Source organism: Calliphora vicina, chromosome 4 (genome assembly GCF_958450345.1).
Source record: "Calliphora vicina chromosome 4, idCalVici1.1, whole genome shotgun sequence".
NCBI classification, from domain to species: Eukaryota; Metazoa; Arthropoda; class Insecta; order Diptera; family Calliphoridae; genus Calliphora; species Calliphora vicina.
The window spans coordinates 96,946,202-96,972,303 of NC_088783.1; the positions used below are offsets into that span (position 1 = coordinate 96,946,202).

Consider the following 26,102-nt stretch of genomic DNA (forward strand, 5'->3'; position numbering starts at 1 on the left):
AAACAGTGAGTTTATCTTTTTTTTTTTTTTTTTTTATTATTATTTATTTTCAACAACCTAGCCTATTGGCCATAATCGGTTATAAATTTCTACTTAAAAACTTTTCTTACATTTTGTTTTTTATTTATGTATTTACATATATTATTGAAATATTTAAAACATTTTTAGAACATTGAAAATATTGTTAAGCGTTCTGAGTATAAGTATTTTTTATACAAGACTTTTAAAAACAACAAGTTGACAACACCGTTAGTAAATGTCACGTAGAAACGTAAAGAAATTCTGTTTTTAACAGGTTCAGACGTTACAGTTAAGTTACATTTTGTCACTATAACTGCTTTAACTACTTTACACACAATAGAAAGGATCAGCTGTTCCGTTCCGTTAAGGTTACATTACATTACAGTCGGCTAGTCCACCCTTTAGTCTTTGCGTTCTGTAACGTTTCTGTTCTGTGCCGTTCTGAATGCTGTTATATTGTAGTTAGTTTTTCCGTAAGATCGTAACCATCTTGGTGATTTTGTTACTATTTTTAGTGTTTTTTGTATTTAGACCTTCAACATATTATTGTGAACATTTTTATAAATACATACATATATTTTTTGTTAATGATTTAATTTAAACTAATTTTTTTACATACATAGTACATACATTAAAAGAAATTTATATTTATTTTATTAAATTTCAATGTTTTTTTTGAAAATATTATATTTTTTATTCTTTTGTTAATAATAAATATTTCCCTTTCAAAAATGTTTGCACCACTGCTCTCATATTTTTTGGCATTTTTGTGTATATATATCAGCTGTTTTAGCTGTCACTTAACGTTGCGAACAAAATTCTGTTTTCAACAGATTCATCCGCAACAGAACAGGCAACGTTACAGAAAAACTAACGACATACACAACTTTCCCTATGCTAAAAACAAAACAGCTGATTCGGAACGGAACGTACAAACTAACTAGGCCTTAAACTTATTTCTAAGTAGTTGGTGACAAAGTTTAAATACCGTTAACGGTTTACTCGTTGAAAATAGTTTTCCAACAATGATGTAAACTAAAGTAGTAAACCACAAGGATTTACACTTAGCAAAAAAATAACGAAAATAATAGATTTGTACTTAGACACTAAACATTACAAAAGGCGCATCAATAAATGTTGAAACTATATATTTTTTACAAAAAATGGTAAAAAGTTGAAAAAGTCGAAAATAGTCTGAAAGTCGAAAATTGTCTAAAAGAGTCGAAAAGTCGATTTAACTAAAAAGTCGAAAAGTCGACTTTTTAAAAAACAAAAAAAGTCGAAAGTTCAAAAAGTCGACTTTTTAAAAAACGGAAAAAGTCGAAGGTCGAAAAGTCGACTTTTTGTTTCAGCTATAGAACCCTAGTATATTTTATGAAAACATTTTCATCATTTGCGGTGGCACCCATCAATTTAAAACATACTTTAATTTTGACTATGGTTGCAAATTAATGAAAATCGGGTTTTTATTTTAAAGTTGTTTTTAAAAAGAACCGACTTTAGTGTTTGACTATGATTATGGGCCGATATGTCTAAAAACATGTTCCAAAATCGACTTATAAAACCCTATTGCCAGGTTATAATTATCCAATAGTCGCAAAAAGTCGACTTCTTTAATAATCGCAATCGATTATTCGACTTTTTTCCAACCAAAAATTCGCTTTCGTCTTTTCTAATTTTTCAACAAAGAGTTGTATGTTCGAATAACATATATGTCAATTTTAAAATGTGGCAACTTTTGCACGAAAAAATTAGCTACCTGAGTCACCCCTTGTTTTAATTTTACTTCCTAGTTAATTTAATTGCATTTATTATTCCTATCACGAATTACAGTGTACATTAGGCTATGTTGAAAAGTAATCGTAAATAATTATCTAAGTGAAAAGTACTAACGAAGTGTTTTGTTCTAACAATGGAATTAATAAGTAAATTTAGGAGCACATTTTGGTCAACTGATATTTGGTTACCGCCGAATATAACTTGGGAAGACATTGCTCCCGGTTCTCGTCCAGATATAAGTCATGCTGATTACAGACATCTTATATGGCCTCTACCTTTGGCCCTTCTAGTCATGTTAACACGATATTCACTTGAAAGGTATTTTTTTTATTTTATTAACTCATAATATACATATGTAATTCTGACTGATCTAATCTATAGCAAAATTGTATGAACTATATGAGTTTTTCATCTAGGATTTATGTGCATCGACACACCCAATAATTAAAATGTATGACAAAATTTATTAGAACCAAACTATATGCTTAAATATGTATGTATGCATGTACCATTAATATACATTAGCACATACATATCTATGTAGATATGTACATATATTTATTAAAATAATTTATTTAAAAATTGTTAAGTTTAACTCCAAACGATTGTTCAAATGAATGAATTCTTAATTCCATATTTGAAATCGAATTAAAAAATTTATCTTAACCTTAATTTGATTGTACTGTAAATGTATTGAATTCAGAGAATTCATTCCCTATAGAATTAATTCCTTATTGAATCATTAAAATTATCTTTAATTCAAATCCATTTCAAAATACCTTTAAAAATGTATTCAATGATTTACTTTTTAACTCAATCAAATCTATTACAAAAAGGCTTATGTCAATTATCAACAATAATTTGTTTAAAGCACCAAGCATTAACAGAAATGTATATCTACCCTTGCTCCCGGGCTAACATATTTGAAGAGGAAAACTCTTAAAATAAACTTAAATCTAATAACAAAAAAATTAACACAAAATTCTCAAAAGGGCACTATCCTCTATGTGTGACAGATAAACTTTTTTTAAAAAACCGGTGACTTAAGTTCAGATTTAAATCAATGCTATTTAAATAAAAGGCTTTGAATGAAGCTAAATAATTAGATGATGACAATGGAATTATGCAATTAATGACTGAGATTTTTTAATTCGGAATTAAGATTTTAGTGAATTAAGCTCAAATTGAATTAATTAATTCGGAGATCTCACTTCAACGTATAAAATGTTATAATTATAAAAGGATTTTAGTCATGTATTTAGAAGCACTGTGCTACAATATCATAAAAATGGTCAATATTCATATGCTAGGAACAATGTTGAGTCGAAAGAATGTATGGCGTGTAGTCGTAAAATCGTAAATAAGTAAACGTATTTTTTTTTTATAAAAAAATTTCTGTTCCGCTTTGTTCGACCTAATTATTTTGTGTTGTATTATCAAAATACTTTACTGTTCTTATTGCATATTTTAGTGATTTAGAATCAAATATATAGTTATATCAATGATCAATTTTTTTCTGTTAACCTTCGGCCGTGTGAAGGGCTTCAAATTCTGGGTTGTATCGAACACCGTCTTCGCTAAAATCACTTTTTCTGTATGTACTGTCATATATAAACAAAAAGGAATTTTTAGTCCACAATGTTAATAAACATTACCATAGTATATATCTTATCAGGGCACACTTAGAAAGGTGACTGCGATGAAACAGCTGATTTTTTTTTTATTCAGTTTGAATTGTCAATTCACTTGTGGTTGTTGTGGCGAAAAATACAACAAACCCAAAAGCAAAACAACAACAGGCAACTTTGACAGTTCACCTACTTTTTAACAAAAACAAAGTACCTGTTGTTTTTGTATTGTTGTAGTGATGCAGTCACCTTTCTTAGTGTGCCCTGATATCATATAAAATATATTTTGAAGCACTATTCAATGATACCCATAATGATCAGATCATTTTATAAATTTATGAGAAATTTATTATTATATATATTGACTTTAAATTCCTATAACTCCTAAAACAATCGGTTCAGACTTTTACGTTTAAAATCTAAAAGATAAGCCTATGACTCCATCTATCTCACAGAAAAATTACTCACGTTCATAGAAATTAAATGAAAATAGGTGTGTTCTCGTACTTTCCAGTAAAAAATATCCAGTAACTTTATTTTAGAGAGTAAAAATAAATTACTCTCAATCTGAAAAATTACAAAAAAAGTACGCGAACAACAATTTGTAAAAATAAGTTGTATTTCATTATAAATCAATTCAAAACGTTTGTTTTGTGTTATTTTACATCTTTTCTTTGCAAACTTGTAAGTTGTATTAATTTTCCACTTTTTAGTTTTGTTTATATGTACACATCTGCTCAAAATAATAGATACACCTAATTGGAAAAAATTTAAATGGCGGTAACATTGAAAATTTCCTCGCAAGCGTTAAGAATACATCATATTATTAAAATTTCTATCTGGCAATGTCATGTCAGTCAAAAATCTGGCAACTATTTGCTTTCATGTTGATTTTTAAAAACGAATTTATTTGAATTACAAAAAATTATTTGCTCATAAAAATAGATACACATCAGTAATTTGTAATTTGTTTATATACAATTTTTTTTTGTGCAATTTTTTGTTCCTATTTACGTGAAACAGTAAGTATAATTTAAATTTTAGCAACAATTTTATAAAAAATAGGACTCTTTTGAAGAAAATGGGACGAAATCATCATTGTACCGAAGATGAGAAAAAAATCGTTCAAACGATGAGAAATCAAGGAAAATCATTTCGGGAAATAGCAAAGAGCATAGGAAGATCTTTACATTTTGTCCAAAATGCTTTATCTAAAAATCAAAAAAGAGAAACTCGCGGTAGACCAAAGAAAACCAGTCCAGAAACAGATAGGCGGATCGTCCTTATGGTTAAAAAAGACCCTTTCATATCATCGAAAGCTATTTCTGCGGAGCTATGTAACGAAATCAGTCCACAAACAGTTCGTCGTCGTCTTTTACAAGCTAAATTGCCGGGAAGAATTGCCAGAAAAGTGCCACTAATGCGCCAAAAAAATATCAAGACAAGATTAGAATTTGCTAAAGAGCACTTACAATGGTCCGGTTGTGAAGGCGAAAAAAAATGGAGAAATATTTTATGGAGCGACGAAACAAAAATAAATTTGTTTGGAAACGACTGCCAAAGAAATGTACGCCGACCAAAAGGAAAAGAATTCCACGTTAAATTTACAAAAAAGACGGTAAAACATGGCGGGGGAAACATAATGGTTTGGGGTTGCTTTTCATGGAATGGTGTTGGTCCGATATTCCGAATAGAAGATACCATGAATGCTAGTGGGTATAGAGACATATTGGAAAACGTAATGCTTCCATATGCATCGGAAAATATGTCATTAATATGGACATTCCAGCAGGACAACGACCCAAAACATAGTTCAAGATTAGTTAAAAACTGGTTCTTGGAGAATAACGTACCTGTTTTAAGCTGGCCCAGCCAATCCCCTGATTTAAACCCAATAGAAAACTTGTGGAGTGAATTAAAGATAAGGCTTTCGAAGGAAGTTTTCAAAAATAAAGACGATTTATGGGAGAAAACGCAAAAAATATGGTACGAGATTCCATTGGAGAAGTGTCAGAACTTGATATCCAGTATGCCCAGAAGAGTGGAGAAAGTTTTACAAAACATAGGTGGATATACTGGATATACTGGATACTAGCTTTACTTTAATAATAAACTAATTTTTTTAAGATAAAATTTATTAGCTTTTGTTTAATAAGAATTTTTAAAAATGTATCTATTATTATGAGCACCAAATTTTTCGAAATTTAAGAAATTTAATTTACTTTATAATATTTATTATTAATTATGAAATATTTTGTTTTTGTTTTTTACTCTCCTTTTAACTATAAATAAAAATCGACTGAATTTTTTTTATAATTTTACAATATACCATTATTTTTTTTCGTTTTTAAAAAATAAATTTTGGTGTATCTATTATTTTGAGCAGATGTGTATATGCAATCATATGTTTTAAACATATTTTTATGTTGATATTTTTTACTGGACAAAAAATGTCCAGTAAAAAATATCATGTTCTCTAGCTACGAACTGTCACTTTTTCTCTTGCTCTCTCGTTACAAGTTTTTAAAAGTAAACGAACGGAATCCCGTAACTTCCAGTGATAATTTGTACAAATTATTACAAACACGAATACAACTAATGCTTGCCAAATTTAATAATAATTAATTATCTCCTAAAATAATTATTCGATCTCAAATGTGTTGATATCAGTTAAAGGTCTTGAGAGGCCAATTAGGATATAACATATTTTTTTAATTTGAATTTTTGAAATATTGTAGCATTTCATGGCAGAACTAACCAGGTACAATTATTAGAAAATATGTTCTCAATTATAATTTCCCTAAAATTTCAAATACATACAAACTAAAGAAAACTGGAAAAACAATTAAAGCAAGCGTCAAAAATAAAAAAAAATTTAAAATATTAAATATTTTAATATATTTATTAAAATTTCTCATATTCAAATTTAATTTGAAATAAAAAAATATGTGAATTGTTTACAGCCCTATGCTCCTTATAGGAACAACAGGAATTAATATATATGTATATACAGTAGGGTTGGTCAATTTGTTCGGGCCCAAAAAACGTGATAAAGCGTATAGCAAATTCGTAATCTACGGAAAATTCTATGAACTTTTTCAGAAGAAACCATGGTTCTAAAATCAAAATCGAGCTTCCGGTTTTTTACGGAAGATTTGGAGCTCAAGACCTCTTTTGCTAGGAGACCTCGGGTATGTTCAATTTTAAAAATAATAATATTTCTTCGTTTGTGTTCCGATTTCAAAAAAATTACATATACAGTGGTGGTCAAAACATATGCAACTAGCATCAGAATTTTACAAAAGTGGTTTAAACTAGTTTTAAAGGTAAACAAAAATATTCATTTGCTTATAATATTTTTTTATTAATGCATTAAAAATGAGAATATGAAATTTAATTCAGAATTTTTTGCATTGAAAAGAAAATAAATTAAAAAAACTACGTATGGGTTGATATTTCAATGGCCAAAACATATGCAACTAATTGCTTCTAAAACATTTATGTCTATAAAACTAAAAATTTGTGGCAAATCCTATATTTTCAATGACGGCCTTACATCGGCAAGGCAGTGAAGCTATCATATTGTCAATAAAATTTGCAGGAATAGCGTTCCAAGCATCTACCAATCCTTGAAACATAATATCTGAATTAGTGCAATTTTCGGGGTCGATTCTTTGATTAACGATTTCCCAAAAGTTCTCAATGGGATTTAAATCCGGTAATTGTGGTGGCCATTCCATTACTGAAACTCTTTCTTGTGCTAACCTCGATTTAACAACATGTGAAGAGTACTTGGGGTTGTTATCGTACTGAATAACTCATGGAACAGGCATATTATCCTCAGAATTTGGAAGCATTACTGTTTCCAAGATGTCTCTATAGATAAATCCATCCATTATTTCATTAATTCTGGCCAACTCCAGCAGCTTAAAAACAGCCCCCATAGCATTACGTTGCATCCTGCATGCTTCACCGACGTTTTCCCTACGCGCAAAAAAGCGCTTATATCAAAACGTAATCAAAAGAAACGTTTGAAGTTTGCTATCTGACCAATTTAAATGCTCAAATTGGTCAGAAAACAAATGGACGACTGTCCTATTTAGCGACGAATCCGAATTTAATATCATCGGAAGTGATTTCATGTGCTACGTAAGACGACCAGTTAACACGCGGCTTCAAGCACGATACTGCAAAAAGACAGTGAAACATGGAGTATGCAACGTAATGGTATGGGGGCTGTTTTTAAGCAGCTGGAGTTGGCCCATCGCTCAGAATTAATGAAATAATGGATGGATTTATCTATAGAGACATCTTGGAAACAGTAATGCTTCCAAATAAGGGAAAAAAGGGAAATAGTACAAAAATTCTCATATATGAGTTCTTAGAGGGATGTGGACACTGTGACCAAATAATATTTCCAACAAACTTTACAAATATATAATAATATTTGTAAAACATATATGTACATTAGAGTGTCCCAAAAAATTTTTTTTTTGGAATTTCGGAACGCATACCCTCTAATTTTTTTATATATGGGGCATTTCACGTCAAGTGAACCAACTTTTGAAATCGATGTCTTCCGATCGCGATGAAATTTGCACCAATGTTAGTTCTATTGGATAGTAATTCGGACACCATTTTTCAACAAGATCGGTCAAGAACTCTCTGAGTTATAGGAGGTCAAAATTTGACATTTTAACTTAATTATAACTTATTACCTATTGTTCTTAGCAAAATGTGTCCCAAATAGTTTAGATAGCTATTTATACAATCTTTCGAAAAAAAAAATTAAAAAAATTTAATAAAATATTTTTGATTTTTTTTTTTTTAAATCAAAAATATTTTTGACTTTTTTTTTCAAAATGGGCCCTTTTTATTTTTTTTTTTTATTTTTTTTAAGAAAGCTTAGGTCTTTTCCTAAGCGACCTATATGGTCGCTTAGTGGGATGCGAGTGGGATATCTATCAAAAAAAATATTTTGTAACTCAAGATTTAAAATTTTTGATTTTTTTTGCAAAATCAAAAACTTTGTTGACTTTTTTTAAAAAAATGGACCCATTTTTTAATTTTTTTTTTTGCTCAGAAGAAAGCTTATGTGTTTTCCTTTAACACCCTTTTTGTCGCTTAGTGGGATGCTAGTGGAATATCTATAAAAAAAATGTTTTGTAACTCAAGACATACAATTTTTTACTTTTTTTTGAAAAATCAAAAACCTTTTTGACTTTTTTTTTCCAAAATGGACTCTTTTTTATTAATTTTTTTTCTCAAAAGAAAGCTTAGGTCTTTTCCTTTAAAACCTTTTTGGTCGCTTAGTGGGATGCGAGTGGGATATCTATCAAAATAAATGTTTTGTAACTCAAGACAAAGGTTTTTAAATTTGCACTATTTTAATTTTTTTCTTATTTGTGTATAAACCTTAAAAATTAAACTTACGCAGAGAAACTAGACACATTAGCCTTTCCGATGGTATGTAACATACCCAACTAAAATTTCATAGCCTCGATACTGTAATACCCATAATATGTTAACCTCAGGAATAAAAATAACTTTTTTTCTATGGAAATGTTGAATAATTTAATTTTGTTATTTATTTGTAATAATAATTAATTTAATATATAATAATAATAATAATAAAAAGATGAATAATTTAGTAAAATTTAATCTTAATCACAATAGATCAATTTATATAATAACTATTTTTACACTTAATTTATGAAGTTTTTAAATTTTCAAATATCCATACCTTTAATCTCCTCATTTGTCACCTTTATTAGCTGCTTTTTTTTTGTCAATCCTTTCTTGGCGTTATTAGATTCAGCTACTGATTTCGCTGCTGGCTTCTTTTTTGGCTTTGGAAAGAAATCGCATTGAGTAGATGCAGAAAACTTTTTTAATTTGAGTCTTCCATCGACAAGCGGTATGAAAGCATGGTATTGAGCAGTGCCATCGATTGTTACCGCAGCATCGAATCTGCTCTTTAGTGTTTTCAATGTTTCCTCATGATCCTCTTTGCTACTAAAAACTATTTTAGTTTCTTTACAATAATTCTTTGCCCAATGGAATAAAGCAGTCGCATCTAAGATGCGATCTTGATGAGAGCACTGGAGGCTATACTTCGCTGCATTTCTTTTGAGGTTTGCTCCAATACCATCACATGCTCCTTTACCATGAGCAGTAGGATGAAAATGCCACTCAGCTGGCATTCCAAAATCTTTTTCTCCGTCCGAAACGTAGTATACCTTTTCTACTGTAAATTTTGATTTTAGATAATTTAGTATTATCTTCTGGTACTCATAAACTGCAACGGTGTCATGTTTAAAATCGTCGGATATGATTGCCATACTTTTGTGTTCCAGGTTTTCTTCTTTCATGTAGTAAATAACTACTGTGAATATAGTTGCTTGGTCGTTATTGAAGTGGAATGCTTGTATGGAATCCTGAAGAACATATTTATAGTTCTCTGCGAAATCAAATGAAATAATGAATTCACCAGACTTCAAATGTGTTTTCAAGTCCTTGAAGAATGACCACTGCTCTTTGACTAAAAAGTCATGGGTTCTCAAATTTAGCAATCCTCTACACAGTTCTTCCACAAAATCATCCACATTTAAAATTATGGTTTTCAGTGTGCATCTTTCAGTCTGAAGCCAAGATTCAAATTTTAACTCCTCAATACATTCTCGATCAAAAGAGTTGATTAAATTTTCTTTGATGGATGTGGTTTCCGGGCAATTCGAACATTCACCTAAGTGGCAAGAAGTTGTAGCATTAGGGCACATAGTCAATTTAAGGCAATCGCGGTAATGGTGTAAATCTTCTGATGAATCATCTTTTAGGTAATTTAAGTTGATTTCTTTCAACATCAATTTAACATTTTCATGGTAAATACAAACACATACTGTGTGAGTTCCGCTGCTTCCTGCCAAAACGCAATGTTTTGGCCTCAGTTGTGTAAATTTTGTGAATCCAATTTTGACATCCTCGTATTCAGATTGAAATGTTGCGAATAATTCATTCAGGTTACAGAGAACCATTCTCTTCTGCATTTGAACTTTCTTGCCATCGATTCGTACAGACATCCAGTCTTTCATCCCTGGCATCAGGCGACTCATATCATCTCGCTGATAAAACTGAGTTATTAGAGATTTAGTATCGCACTCCAAAGTTTTTCCCTTCTTTTTGTTTGGGAGTGTGAGAATCCCATGCTCAGCAACCAATTGTTTAGCAATTCTTGCATTTCGTTGAGACGTTCCAAACTCAGTCATTGTTTTTGCAGAACTCCATGTTCTTGGAGCAAGCGTGAGAAGTTGAATTCTTTCAGCTTCACTCTGTGACGTTTTGTATTTCTCTTTTATTTGTTCAAGAACTTCTACTGCATCCTTATGGTATTGGTTTCGACACTCATTCGTTGAATTTGAAAAGTTAGAATAACCATCATCATCAACAGTTCTGTCTTCATTCTCGGAATTACTTTTGTCTTCATCTGGAATAACTTCAACGCAAGGCTCATTACTATTCAAATTCGGTAATTCGTTCAACTTTCCGAGCTCTTTCCTGCATGATCCACAAATTTTCAATCGTTTTGACAGCGTAGGGAATTTTTTAATAAGCCGTCGAAAATATTTCGCATATCTGATGATCTGTGCTTCATTTTGTTAAAGGGATTAAAACAAAAAGACGAATAAATTTCATTTTCAACCTTAGCCTTTTTAGAAGTCGTAGACATTTTGAATTTTGTAAGTATTTATGTAAATAACACACGTCTTAACTTTAACGCTGTTTCTAAAAAACTGATTTCCGTATGTCTTCAGAATGACAATAAATAGTTTTTTAAGATCATATAGGTAGTACGTTTTAATGAATGAGTCTAAAATCTTTTATTAGGGTCAAGAAGGGCTTACATACTAAAGTACCTAGTTTAACCAAATGTTACAAATAATAATAAAAATAAACCACCATATAAATAACCTACCTGTCAACTTCTACCTCTCCACCCACTTCTTAAAGTCAAATGTCATAAAATAATAAATAAACTGGTACTTCGGAGAAGGGCCATAAAATATTTCCACTTGATTCCAAAAATTTGTTTCTGGGGCACCTGATATTTTAACAATGAAAATCACGTGCGCTGAAAACTACCTCTAGGATTGACTAAAAAAGCCGCAAGATACAAAACTCAGACAAATTTTGGGGGTGGAAAATTAATAGCGGTCGGCCTCATATTGCACCCCTCCAATGGCTATTATCGGTCAGTTGTTGTGGTTTTTATTTTTAAGGTTTTAGAAACACTTACACACAAATATGAAAAAAATCAATTTAAAAACATTTGTCTTGAGTTACAAAACATTTATTTTGATAGATATCCCACTCGCATCCCACTAAGCGACCAAAAAGGTTTTAAAGGAAAAGACCTAAGCTTTCTTTTGAGAAAAAAAAATTAATAAAAAAAGAGTTCATTTTGGAAAAAAAAGTCAAAAAGGTTTTTGATTTTTCAAAAAAAAGTAAAAAATTGTATGTCTTGAGTTACAAAACATTTTTTTTATAGATATCCCACTCGCATCCCACTATGCGACAAAAAGGGTGTTAAAGGAAAACACATAAGCTTTCTTCTGAGCAAAAAAAAAATTAAAAAATGGGTCCATTTTTTTAAAAAAAGTCAACAAAGTTTTTGATTTTGCAAAAAAATTAAAAAATTTTAAATCTTGAGTTACAAAATATTTTTTTGATAGATATCCCACTCGCATCCCACTAAGCGACCATATAGGTCGCTTAGGAAAAGACCTAAGCTTTCTTAAAAAAAATAAAAAAAAATAAAAAGGGCCCATTTTGATAAAAAAGTCAAAAATATTTTTGATTTAAAAAAAAAAAATCAAAAATATTTTATTAAATTTTTTTAATTTTTTTTTTCGAAAGATTGCATAAATAGCTATCTAAACTATTTGGGACACATTTTGCTAAGAACAATAGGTAATAAGTTATATGGATAAAAAAAACACCTGTTTGGCCAAAATGTCAAATTTTGACCTCCTATAACTCAGAGAGTTCTTGACCGATCTTGTTGAAAAATGGTGTCCGAATTACTATCCAATAGAACTAACATTGGTGCAAATTTCATCGCGATCGGAAGACATCGATTTCAAAAGTTGGACTTGACGTGAAATGCCCCATATATAAAACTATAGTTAAATATGAAATTTTGTCTTTCTATCATGATTGTAACCCGTGCCGACTTAGCGATTTAGTTTTGTGGTGCATTTACAAGGGGAAAAAATGCATTTTTTTCAGTTTTTGTAAAAATTTTGCCATTAAATAATTACTTTTGCAATTTAATTTAAAAGAATCGATATGTATACGTAATTGTTGTTCTAATAAGATATAAAACACAAAAATTGATTAAAAAATGTTAAAGTTATTGAAAAATCGCCAAGCCATTAACATGTCTCAGGCCACTAGAACAAGAAACGTAGGAACAAAATTAACATATTTTGAGAAATATTAAAATAAGAGCTCATTTTTACTTAAAATATATACATATTTACTTGTATGTGAGTTTTTGTCTTCGTAGGATACCGTTAACCTATTCGCAGGTATGACCAAAAAAAATATATTTTTTAACGGCAGTTAAATTTTCAATTTCAAATTTTTAAAAATTTTGTTAAACAAATTTCAGAACTTGTTGATCATCACTTGGGGGTTCATTGTCAATATAATACGGAATAAAAATGTGAAAAAATTATGTCAATACCTCCTATAGTTTTTCCGTACCTGCGATTTAAATTTAACGATTTTCGAGAAAAACTAATTTTTTGGCCATATTTTGGCGAATGAGCCGAATTTCCTTACTGTTATGATTTTTAAGTAAAAGCTATTCAGAATATTATAGTCCATTTAATTTTAAATATAGTCTGAAAGCTTTACTAAAATCGGAAAACGTCAACAAAATTAACATATTTTGAGAAATATTAAAATAAAAGTTTATTTTTACTTAGAATATATCCATATTTACTTGTATATGAGTTTTTGTCTTCGTAGGATACCGCTAACCTATTCCCAGGTATGACCAAAAAAATATTTTATTTAACGGCAGTTTCAAAACTCAATTTTCAAATTTTTAAAAATTTTGTTAAGCAAATTTCAGAATTTTTTGATCATCACATGGGTATTTATAGACAACATAATAGGGAATAAAAATATGAAAAAAATATGTCAATACCTCCCATAGTTTTTCGTACCTGCGATTTAAATTTTGAGATTTTCGAGAATGAAAAACAATATATATATAATATTACTCTGTTACAACTTTATATGGTATACCCTGTAAACGGCTAATTTTTCGAACGTGACAACACCCTAGCGTGATTACTAGGACATTACCCTATCGAAATGAATTAGTCTTTTTTTGGCACCACGAACGATATCGGTTTAAAGGAATGAAAAACTATATATATATATAATATAACTTTGTTTACAACTTTATATGGTATACCCTTTAAACGGCTAATTTTTCGAAAGTGACAATACCCTAGCGTGATTCCTAGGACTAGGACCCTATCAAAATGCATTAGTCTTTTTTTGGCACCACGAACGATATCGGTTTTAGGAATGAAAAACAATATATATAGTGTTAGTCTTTTTACAACTTTATATGGTATACCCTGTAAACGGCTAATTTTTCGAAAGTGACAACACCCTTGCCCGATTCCTAGGACATTGCCCTATCGAAATGCATTAGTCGTTTTTTGGCACCACGAAAGATATCGGTTTTAGGAATGAAACACTATATATACATATATAATATTACGGTTTTTACACATGTATGTGGTATACCCTGTAAACGGCTAATTTTTCGAAAGTGACAACACCTTAGCGTGATTCCTAGGACATTGCCCTATCGAAATGCATTAGTCGTTTTTTGGCACCACGAAAGATATCGGTTTTAGGAATGAAAAACTATATATATATAATATTACTCTGTTTACAACTTTATATGGTATACCTTGTAAACGGCTAATTTTTCGAAAGTGACAACACCCTAGCGCGATTCCTAGGACATTGCCCTATCGAAATGCATTAGTCGCATTTTTTTAATAACAAATACTACATGTATGGTTGCAAAAATACGTATTTTATGCCTTTTTTTCTGTTTTACGTTTTTATACAACTGTTCATAAATGTATGGTAAAAAGTTTGTTTCCTGGACGCCCGTGAAAAAATAAAATTTGTTATTGTAATACTTTGTTAAAATGTCAAAATGAAGTTTGTTACATATGAACAAACCACAACATAACCTTAAAATTAAATAATCATAAAAAAATTAAATAATTTTGATATATACAGAAAAAAAATTGCCAAATTTATACAAGACGATGGGCATCATATCGGGAAACAAAAATGATAAGTGGACACTCATAGCAATCGAATGGCATACTAACTTCTTTTAGAAAAACTTAAACGTAGGGGGCAGGCCCATTCAAACTTTGATGCCATGAAAAAATGTTTTAAATTGGAAAAAATATTGCTACAATTATATAAGGCCTTGGGCATCATATCTGGGTCGGGAACGATAAGTGAACACCCATAAAAAAAATTTTAAAAAGGGCCCATATTGGAGAAAAAATCGATTTTGCAAAAAATAAAGTCAAAAATTGTATTTATTGAGTTATAAAATATTTATTTTGATAGATATCCCACTCGCATCCTACTAAGGGACTAAAAATATCTTAAAGGAATGGACCTAAGCTTTCTTTTAACTAAAAAAAAATTTTTAAAAAAGGGCCCGTTTTGAAAAAAAATTCGTATTTGCAAAAAAAAAAGTCAAAAATTGTAAGTCTTGAGTTAAAAAATATTTATTTTGATAGATATCCCACTCGCATCCCACTAAGCGACCAAAAGGGTCTTCAAGGATAATATCTAAGCTTTTGTTTGAGCTAAAAAAAAATTAAGGCCCTAATTTTGTAAATCACTTGCGTTAAACGCTTCACCAACGCTGTTGTGAACGCGTAACAAAAAATATAAAATTTTATAAATCACTACGTCATTGCGTTAAGTCAACGCCGAAATATTACGATGTCACTTCTATTGTCAAATCTCTACGTAGCCGTGGTTGCCATTGTATAAGTTGATACTAAAATTTAAAATAAAAACATACAAAAAGATGTACTTATATCGTGTTGGCAATGCTGTAAGCCAAACAGCTGTATGGCGTTTATTTACTTTTGAATCCATAAAATATTTGTCCAAAGAAGACACAAAAATATAACAAAATAAATATTAAAAACATAAAAGTGAAGTTTTATGCTGGGGTAGAGAACGATACTTGTGGAAGCTCAGTACCGAAATTCTGTAACAAAATTTTGTCGTTAAGTTATTAAAATTCATAAGTTAACAATACTTATGGTTAAAAGATACTCCGAATTGAATTATACGAATTATTTTCGTTAAAAATAGTCGGTAAATAACGACATTTGTCAGGTTAACAACAAATAAAATGTTCTAGTTAAGCCATAACGATAATTGTTAAGAAGTTAGTTTTGTAACATAAATATTTGAAATAAGCCGTTCTTTGAAAGTACGATTGGTCAACCATTTTGTGTTCGTTAGATACTAGGGTATTCAATCGATTAACCGTTAATCGGTTAACCGATTAATTTTTGTCAGTTAACTGTTCGAATAATTTAAAATTGCCGATTTTCAAATAACAAATAAACCGATTAATTTGTGTCGATTAACCGATTAACCGAAATTTCTTTTTTTTTTGCACTTTATATAGAAATATAATTTTAAACACTCAAATTGTATGTCTTAACTCATGAACATTCCCTTTTAACAATAGTTTTCCAAAACTGAAACTAAGGAATTTGGAAATGAAATTTTTTCTACAATGTTCTATGATAAACTTTGCCCGAATGAGTCGGAGGACATTACAGAAACGAGTCTTTTATCAGAACTTAAAAAAAACTATTAAGAGTATTCAAATCTAAAAAAAATTAGAAAAAACTAAAAAAAAAGAACTGAAAAATTGGATATTCTTTATCATGCCTTACTTTTGATTTCTCCAACATCGACAATCAGTGATAGAGTTTTTTTTTCTAAGCCAACTTTTATTAAAACTAAAGAAAAAATCATTTAAAAGGAAAACATTTAAATTAATTTCTTTTGTTTAAAGATTTTTTCAGAAGATCTCACTAAAATCCTAAAAAAAAACTCACATTTGTATAAAAAGGATTGTTGAATTGTTATGTTTTGTTTGTTTTTCAGTTTAAAATTAAAATAGAAATTATTCGGTTAATCGAATAATTTAAAATTAACCGATTATTAACCGATTAAATCAAAACCCCGATTAATTATTTGCTCGATTAACCGATTAAACCAGAAACCCGATTAATTGAATACCCTATTAGATACAGACTGATTTGAGTTTTAAATATACAAATTAACTTGCCTTAATTATCATTTGCTTTTAAAAAATAGTATTCGAATTTTAAGAGCAACTTTTATATGGGGCATAATATCCTTATTTAACACATTTCTGGAGTGTATAATGTTTATCCCTATATTCAAATTTCCTAGTGAGCAATTTATTTAGCGATGTGATACGAGTATAAACTTATATAAAAGCTAAAAAATCGTTTTTAAGACCGTTTTCTTAGAAGGAAATTCATCCGAATTTTTCGATGGTCCTTATAACAACAAATATCTAAATTCTGAATCAATGATCACTTGTGGTGGCATAGACATATGGATTACACCGGGTTATTTTGATTTTTAGAAAAAAAACTCTTGTTCTTCTGTTTTCAGTAGGTTTCGCGAATATATGTATTTGGGGGAGCTGGTGTTTGATTTTTAAATATAAATGCGATTATTTATTCACACGACTAAAATTTTATCTACCAACACGAAAATACCGTGAACATTTTAATAAATTAAAATGATTTTTTTAATTTTAAAAATAATGAAATTTATATTTTTAACTATATTCGTCGTATGTATTACCGAGAGAAATCGTTAACTTCAGATACTGAATATTAAATTCGTTAGAGCAACCGATATTTTTCGTTACTTAACGACATCGGTAGGAATATATAAAAACTTATAGAATTGCGGTACTGGGCAGACATTTGATGCTAGTCCAAACCTAAAGTAGTTACATAAGTATGTTTATTTCAGAAACAATTATATTTTAAAATGTTTAAATATTTGTTATTTTTTTTAAGAATATTTGACCACTTTTTAAACTAACGCCACAAAGTATACAGAGGCGTCAAATTTGACAGTTCAAAAACACTAAAATCAGCTTTTTTTGAAATTGTTTCGATAGAAAGAGAAAACAAATTTGCGGTTTAATACAGACAGTGCGTTAAAACAAACACAAAACCAAACCAGTTGAAATTGTTTCGAACGAAAGAGACAAATATATTTTTTTGCCGTGTCGCCTCTGTATACTTTGTGCTAACGCCAAGAAAATTTAAGCGTTAAATTTGACAGTCAAAGTGACAAAAAAAGTAAGCGTTGCGTTGTATAAAATATACAATTTCAAACAACTGCAATCACAATAACGTAAGAATCAGATGTTACAACGCGAGCAGTCACTTGCTTGAACGCAGTGATTTGCAAACTGTAATTTAATGCAACGCAAAGAAAATGGAGGCGTTGAGTTTTATAAAATTAGGTCCTAAAAAAGTGTCCATTTTGAAAAAAAAGTCAACAAAGTTTTTGATTTTGCAAAAAAAGTAAAAATTTTATGTTTTGAGTTACAAAATATTTATTTTGATAGATATCACACTCGCATCCCACTAAGCGACCAAAAATAGTTCCACTAACCCAGAACAGGGGTCGTAAATCTCATAAAATAAATAAAAAAAAGAATTTTTGATTGTTTAACTTTTAATGGTTATTGATAGAAAGGAAATATTGGTGCCGTTTTGCTAAGCTTTTTTCGTGCATGTTTAAAAAAACTAAAATTCTTTTTTTATTTTTTTATGAGATTTGCGCCCCCTGTTGTGGGTTAGTGGAACTATTTTAAAGGATTCAAAAAACATTAATTGTATTAATTGTTGATGCAGAATCCATTGGTGAAATCAGATATGCAATATATTCAATCGTTTTTGCTCTACAGAAAAATGTGCTCAAAATCCGCGTCTTAACAGATTCAAATTTATAAACATTTTTTGTTTAACAAAAATTCGCTTTGATTTCTTTGTCAGCTGTTTTTGACATTTTTCCCTGACAGCAAATTCGCCTTCAAGTGCAGGCACAATGTCAAACTACATACAAAGTAAATTAATAAAGTAGACTCAGTAGAACAGCTGACTATTGTTTTTACTTTGGTCTGAACTGTCAATTCACTTGTGGTTGTTGTGGCGAAAAATACAACAAGCCCAAAAGCAAAAACAACAACAGGCAACTTTGACAGCTCAGACCTTAAACCAAAAACAAAATTGCTTGTGGTTTTTGTAAATGTTGTATTTGTTGTAGCACTGTCGCTACTTTATTAATTTACTTTGACTACATATAAAAAAATATAACCAATTCGCTCGGTATTCTGAATTTGCCGATGACACTACCATATAATTAATACACCTTGTTTCTCACTTATTATTTATTTACTATATAATCTCGGTTTAACTGAGCATCATTGGTGAGTTAAACCCAAGTATAAAATGCCAAAGCACAAACATATGAAAAATAAAATAAACAATTCAGCACAGCGCAGCTCTTTGTTTTGATTTGCTTTATTAACATCAATCTAATTTTTTATTTATATTTTAGAAACTTTAATGTCACTTTTTCTTTTACAAAGTTAAAATTTACAAAAAAGTTATGTACGCGGTTGCTTTTTCTTATAAAATTTTAAGTATTTGACTGAAAAGTATGTCAATGCTTACAAAATTAATCCATTAGTGAGAAATACAATCATTGGTTAAATCTCGGCAAAATATGTTTCAGGTTTAATATAACAGCGTGTTAAGCTGAGTTTAACTGACAAGTAAGAAACTAGCTCTAAGTGGTCGTCGCAACTGCTTAAATGCACAAAAACATGGCCAGAAATGTCAGCGTTTGTTTGCGGAAAATCGAATGCGATCTACATTGGTAGATCCTTAATATGTCTTGTTACCATCACTCCACATAAAACTTGGTTTGGTGAACAATTTTGTCAGGCTATTTATATTTAAAGACAGTATTTTCCGGGTTAAGTGATGACAAACTCAAAGAAGGAATATTTGTGCGACCATAAATTTCCACATTGATGAAAGACCCAGATTTCTTACTAATAAGAAACATGATGCCTAGTTATCGCTGAAAGCATGGTTTTTAGAGAACAACAGAGCCGGAAATGTATAACAGCTAGTTAACGACATTTTTAAAGCTTATGAATAGCTGGGTTTCAGAATATCATTGAAAATTTACTTTCTTCATTCTCATTTGTAATCTGTGTCTCCTCTCACCCGGCTCATATTTACATCCTGGTTCCACCATGTAAGAAGCTTGAAAAATGATTTAAAGGCCATTGAAATACAGCTATGGTGATTACTGTTGGCTTTAAAAATGAGAAGATCAATCAAAGCACAAAAAAAGTCAAAGTTTCACGATATTTTGTGTTCCATTAATTTATAAAATAGCCGATAAATAATATCAAAGACAAACAAAACTATAAAAGCATCTACATTATAATTAATACATTATTTTCACTCTTTTTTATAACAGATTTTGGATATCCCCCATTGGAAAATCACTTGGCATTAGGAGCACACGATCAAAAAAGGCACCAAATATTCCACTATTAGAAAAGGCATATGAGAAGTCGATTCGTCTGGATCATAAAAAGGTAAATATATAGTGTACATTAAAGTGTAGGAATACCTCTCAAGCAGATCTTAAAAAGGTTTCCAAAAATAAAATGATTTTAAGCGCATTTTATAGAAGGAATAATTTAAATAGCTATATGATCCAAAATTACAACAACACTATTAAGATGTGGGTGAAGTTAGCTACGAAAGTTAGCTCCGTTTTTTAACATTTCTATGTTAATGTATAAACTAACATAGCTCCTACTCAAAGACCGTTAAGTTAACAGAGCTGCTTTATATTACACTCAGTAAACATTTTATCAATAAAAACAAAAAAAGGGGTTTACCGATCATTCAGCTTTAATATATAATAACATTTTTTTTGGATAAAAAAAAAATAAATATTTATTATGAACAATCATTGATATTTTTGCTTGTACAGTATTATCTCCTTTTGAAATCCGAAAAATTGGCCAAAAATGGAAAGGTGCTCCTTATCTACTTAATGGGGTCGAAAGCCATGTATTCATAGATTTCAGAACTGTATTGCTTATATTCAGAATCAGTATAGCATTTTTGCAGCAGCATTTTCAAAATTATGAAATTGTGAATTTTGTCATATAAGGATTTTTTGAAATCCGAAAAATTGGCCAAAAATGGAAAGGTGCTCCTTATCTACTTAATGGGGTCGAAAGCCATGTATTCATAGATTTCAGAACTGTATTGCTTATATTCAGAATCAGTATAGCATTTTTGCAGCAGCATTTTCAAAATTATGAAATTGTGAATTTTGTCATATAAGGATTTTTTGAAATCCGAAAAATTGGCCAAAAATGGAAAGGTGCTCCTTATCTACTTAATGGGGTCGAAAGCCATGTATTCATAGATTTCAGAACTGTATTGCTTATATTCAGAATCAGTATAGCATTTTTGCAGCAGCATTTTCAAAATTATGAAATTGTGAATTTTGTCATATAAGGATTTTTTGAAATCCGAAAAATTGGCCAAAAATGGAAAGGTGCTCCTTATCTACTTAATGGGGTCGAAAGCCATGTATTCATAGATTTCAGAACTGTATTGCCTATATTCAGAATCAGTATAGCATTTTTGCAGGAGCATTTTCAAAATTATGAAATTGTGAATTTTGTCATATAAGGATTTTTTGAAATCCGAAAAATTGGCCAAAAATGGAAAGGTGCTCCTTATCTACTTAATGGGGTCGAAAGCCATGTATTCATAGATTTCAGAACTGTATTGCTTATATTCAGAATCAGTATAGCATTTTTGCAGCAGCATTTTCAAAATTATGAAATTGTGAATTTTGTCATATAAGGATTTTTTGAAATCCGAAAAATTGGCCAAAAATGGAAAGGTGCTCCTTATATACTTAATGGGGTCGAAAGCCATGTATTCATAGATTTCAGAACTGTATTGCTTATATTCAGAATCAGTATAGCATTTTTGCAGCAGCATTTTCAAAATTATGAAATTGTGAATTTTGTCATATAAGGATTTTTTGAAATCCGAAAAATTGATTTACATTTCCGTCTAATTTTTCTTACAAAAATGTTGGCATAATTCTCGCAAATTCGTACAAAACCAAAACACAAATATTAAAATTATTAAATATTACACTTCATGACTTTTTAATTTTGTAATACCAGTATAGGAATTTCTAATATTCAAATGTAAACATTCACTCTAACTATGAAAGAAATTTTAAAGCTAATTTTTGTTAAAGTCGACTTTATTTTAAAATATAACTTTTGTTTTTATTTGAAAAAAGCTTCAAAACTTTTTCCAACATACTACACATTAAAATAATTGAAAGTATTATTATATACATAAAAGTATTGAAATATATAAAATTAAAATCGATTGATCTCATTAATACAAATAATAAATATTATTAAAAAAATTGTTCACAATATTGATTTTATTATATTGAACAATTAATCTCAAAACATTTCAATATAATTATTATTTGTTAACAAAAACAAACATAGAAAATGTTTAAATACAATCATAAAAATATTAAAATTAATTATATAAAATTAAAATCGATTGATCTCATTAATACAAATAATAAATATTGTTAAAAAAATTGTTCACAATATTGATTTTATTATATTGAACAATACACAGAATCTTAATAAGAAATATACATTAATGATCAATTAATCTCAAAACATTTCAATATAATTATTATTTGTTAACAAAAACAAACATAGAAAATGTTTAAATACAATCATAAAAATATTAAAATGAATTATATAAAATTAAAATCGATTGATCTCATTAATACAAATAATAAATATTATTAAAAAAATTGTTCACAATATTGATTTTATTATTACTATCGGATCTCAAAAATTTCTTATTTTGGTAAATTTTTCGGATTTCACAAAATCCGTATAGCAATCAGTATAGCAAAAATGCTATACTGATTCTGAATATAAGCAATACAGTTCTGAAATATATGAATACATGGCTTTCGACCCCATTAAGTAGATAAGGAGCACCTTTCCATTTTTGGCCAATTTTTCGGATTTCAAAAAATCCTTATATGACAAAATTCACAATTTCATAATTTTGAAAATGCTGCTGCAAAAATGCTATACTGATTCTGAATATAAGCAATACAGTTCTGAAATCTATGAATACATGGCTTTCGACCCCATTAAGTAGATAAGGAGCACCTTTCCATTTTTGGCCAATTTTTCGGATTTCAAAAAATCCTTATATGACAAAATTCACAATTTCATAATTTTGAAAATGCTCCTGCAAAAATGCTATACTGATTCTGAATATAGGCAATACAGTTCTGAAATCTATGAATACATGGCTTTCGACCCCATTAAGTAGATAAGGAGCACCTTTCCATTTTTGGCCAATTTTTCGGATTTCAAAAAATCCTTATATGACAAAATTCACAATTTCATAATTTTGAAAATGCTGCTGCAAAAATGCTATACTGATTCTGAATATAAGCAATACAGTTCTGAAATCTATGAATACATGGCTTTCGACCCCATTAAGTAGATAAGGAGCACCTTTCCATTTTTGGCCAATTTTTCGGATTTCAAAAAATCCTTATATGACAAAATTCACAATTTCATAATTTTGAAAATGCTGCTGCAAAAATGCTATACTGATTCTGAATATAAGCAATACAGTTCTGAAATCTATGAATACATGGCTTTCGACCCCATTAAGTAGATAAGGAGCACCTTTCCATTTTTGGCCAATTTTTCGGATTTCAAAAAATCCTTATATGACAAAATTCACAATTTCATAATTTTGAAAATGCTGCTGCAAAAATGCTATACTGATTCTGAATATAAGCAATACAGTTCTGAAATCTATGAATACATGGCTTTCGACCCCATTAAGTAGATAAGGAGCACCTTTCCATTTTTGGCCAATTTTTCGGATTTCAAAAAATCCTTATATGACAAAATTCACAATTTCATAATTTTGAAAATGCTGCTGCAAAAATGCTATACTGATTCTGAATATAAGCAATACAGTTCTGAAATCTATGAATACATGGCTTTCGACCCCATTAAGTAGATAAGGAGCACCTTTCCATTTTTGGCCAATTTTTCGGATTTCAAAAAATCCTTATATGACAAAATTCACAATTTCATAATTTTGAAAATGCTCCTGCAAAAATGCTATACTGATTCTGAATATAGGCAATACAGTTCTGAAATCTATGAATACATGGCTTTCGACCCCATTAAGTAGATAAGGAGCACCTTTCCATTTTTTGCCAATTTTTCGGATTTCAAAAAATCCTTATATGACAAAATTCACAATTTCATAATTTTGAAAATGCTGCTGCAAAAATGCTATACTGATTCTGAATATAAGCAATACAGTTCTGAAATCTATGAATACATGGCTTTCGACCCCATTAAGTAGATAAGGAGCACCTTTCCATTTTTGGCCAATTTTTCGGATTTCAAAAAATCTGTTAGTATGTGATACGTATATTTAGAAAGACAGTCAAAAAGTGAAAATTTATTTTCTAATTTTCTAAATAAATATTACAATTAAAACAAACTATATTGATTCAATTTACAATATATAAAACAAGTTATAATATTAACAAAGTTCATTCTCATTCTTCAACACCCCCACTAGAATGAACGCCAAGATTCATCAGGTCACAGCAATGAAAATGCTTCACACTTGATAGGGATTTTGTTAAGATGTCTGCTGCCATATTCTCGGTATTGAGATAGTTAATAATGATCTTTTTATTATTAACTAGTTCTCTTAAAAAGTGATGTCTTATATCAATATGCTTTGAACGAGCATGATAAGTGTTGTTGTGAGACAAATTTATAGCACTTTTGTTATCACATTTTATTACAATTGATGATGGTCTTCCAAGTTCATTAAACAAAGATTGTAACCACAACGCCTCTTGACCAGCTGCTGCCAAAGCCATATATTCCGCTTCTGTTGTTGATAACGCTGTTGTTTGCTGTTTCTTAGAGTTCCATGAAATACAGCCACCTTGAAACTTAAAAACATAACCCGAGGTTGATTTTCTTTCATCTACATCTCCAGCCCAATCTGCATCTGAGAATCCTTCGATGAATTCATTTTCATCCTTAGAAAATTGTAGTTTGTATTTCATAGTTCCTTTAAGATACCTCATGATACGCTTTACAGCTTGCCAGTGTGCCTTACCAGGGTTATTATTAAATCTGGCTAAAGCCCCCACTGCAAATGAAATATCTGGACGACTTACTTGAGCTGCATACATAATACTTCCAATTGCTTCTTGATATGGTATCTTTTTCATTTCTTCAACTTCTTCTTCAGTTTGTGGGCTCATTTCTTTGGTAACCGTTTTATTTATGTCTAAGGGAGTTGAGATAGGTTTACAATCATCCATATTAAATTTTTTTAAAACCTTAGATATATATTGTTCTTGGTCAAGCCATAATTTTCTGTTCAATCGATCTCTTGTAATTTTCATCCCCAAAATATAATTTGCTTCTCCGATATCTTTCATTTTAAAAATATTTGTAAGGCTTTTCTTTATATTAGACTTACTTTCAGGATTATTCGTAAAGATTAAAATATCATCAACATAAATTGCGACGTATGTTATTTCATTATTATTTACTTTATAATATATACAAGGTTCTGTATTGGATTGGAATAGTCCTATATTTTTTAAAGTTTGGTCTAACTTTTTGTTCCATACTCTACTTGCTTGTTTGAGACCATATAATGACTTTTTAAGTTTACATACCAAATCCTTGTTTTCATTTAAACCTTCTGGAATATTCATATAAATTTCCTCATCCAATTCACTTTGTAAAAATGCTGTTACTACGTCCATTTGATCGATATCCAAATCATGTTGAACAGCCAGACTTAAAAGTAATCTGATTGAAGAATATCTAACCACAGGTGAAAAAGTTTCCTCGTAGTCGATTCCATAACGTTGAGAATAACCTTTAATGACTAATCTAGCTTTATAACGTTCAATCTCACCTTCTGAATTCCTTTTGATTTTATAACACCATTTGCTATCAATAGGTTTCTTGCCTTTTGGTAATTTTACAATCTCCCACGTTCCATTTTCTATTAATGCATTTAGTTCTTCATTCATTGCCTGTTGCCATTTTTGTTTATTAGGACTTTCTAGTGCCTGTTTCATTGTTTTGGGTTCTTCATCAACTTGAATCACATTAAAACCAAACCTTTGTACTTGTTTTGGAACTCTCGATGACTTCCTTGTATTTTCTGGAGATGTGATTCTTCTCATCGATGGTCCAGGTGCCCAATCAATACTTTGATCTTCTAATCCTCTCAATGATGTGTCATCAGTTTCTGAAAAATATTGTTCTTCTTCTGAGTT

General features: G+C 29.8%; 1 protein-coding gene across 1 annotated transcript in view; it reads left to right on the forward strand.

The window, feature by feature from the left end:
* Nucleotides 1-1,826: 1,826 nt before the first annotated feature.
* Nucleotides 1,827-26,102, forward strand: part of schlank — a 109,343-nt gene continuing 85,067 nt past the window's right edge. The window contains exons 1-2 of the mRNA XM_065508807.1: nt 1,827-2,118; nt 20,133-20,253. Of these exons, the coding sequence (XP_065364879.1) occupies nt 1,934-2,118; nt 20,133-20,253 (306 nt within the window). The 5' untranslated portion in view covers nt 1,827-1,933. The remainder of the gene's footprint in view (nt 2,119-20,132; nt 20,254-26,102) is intronic.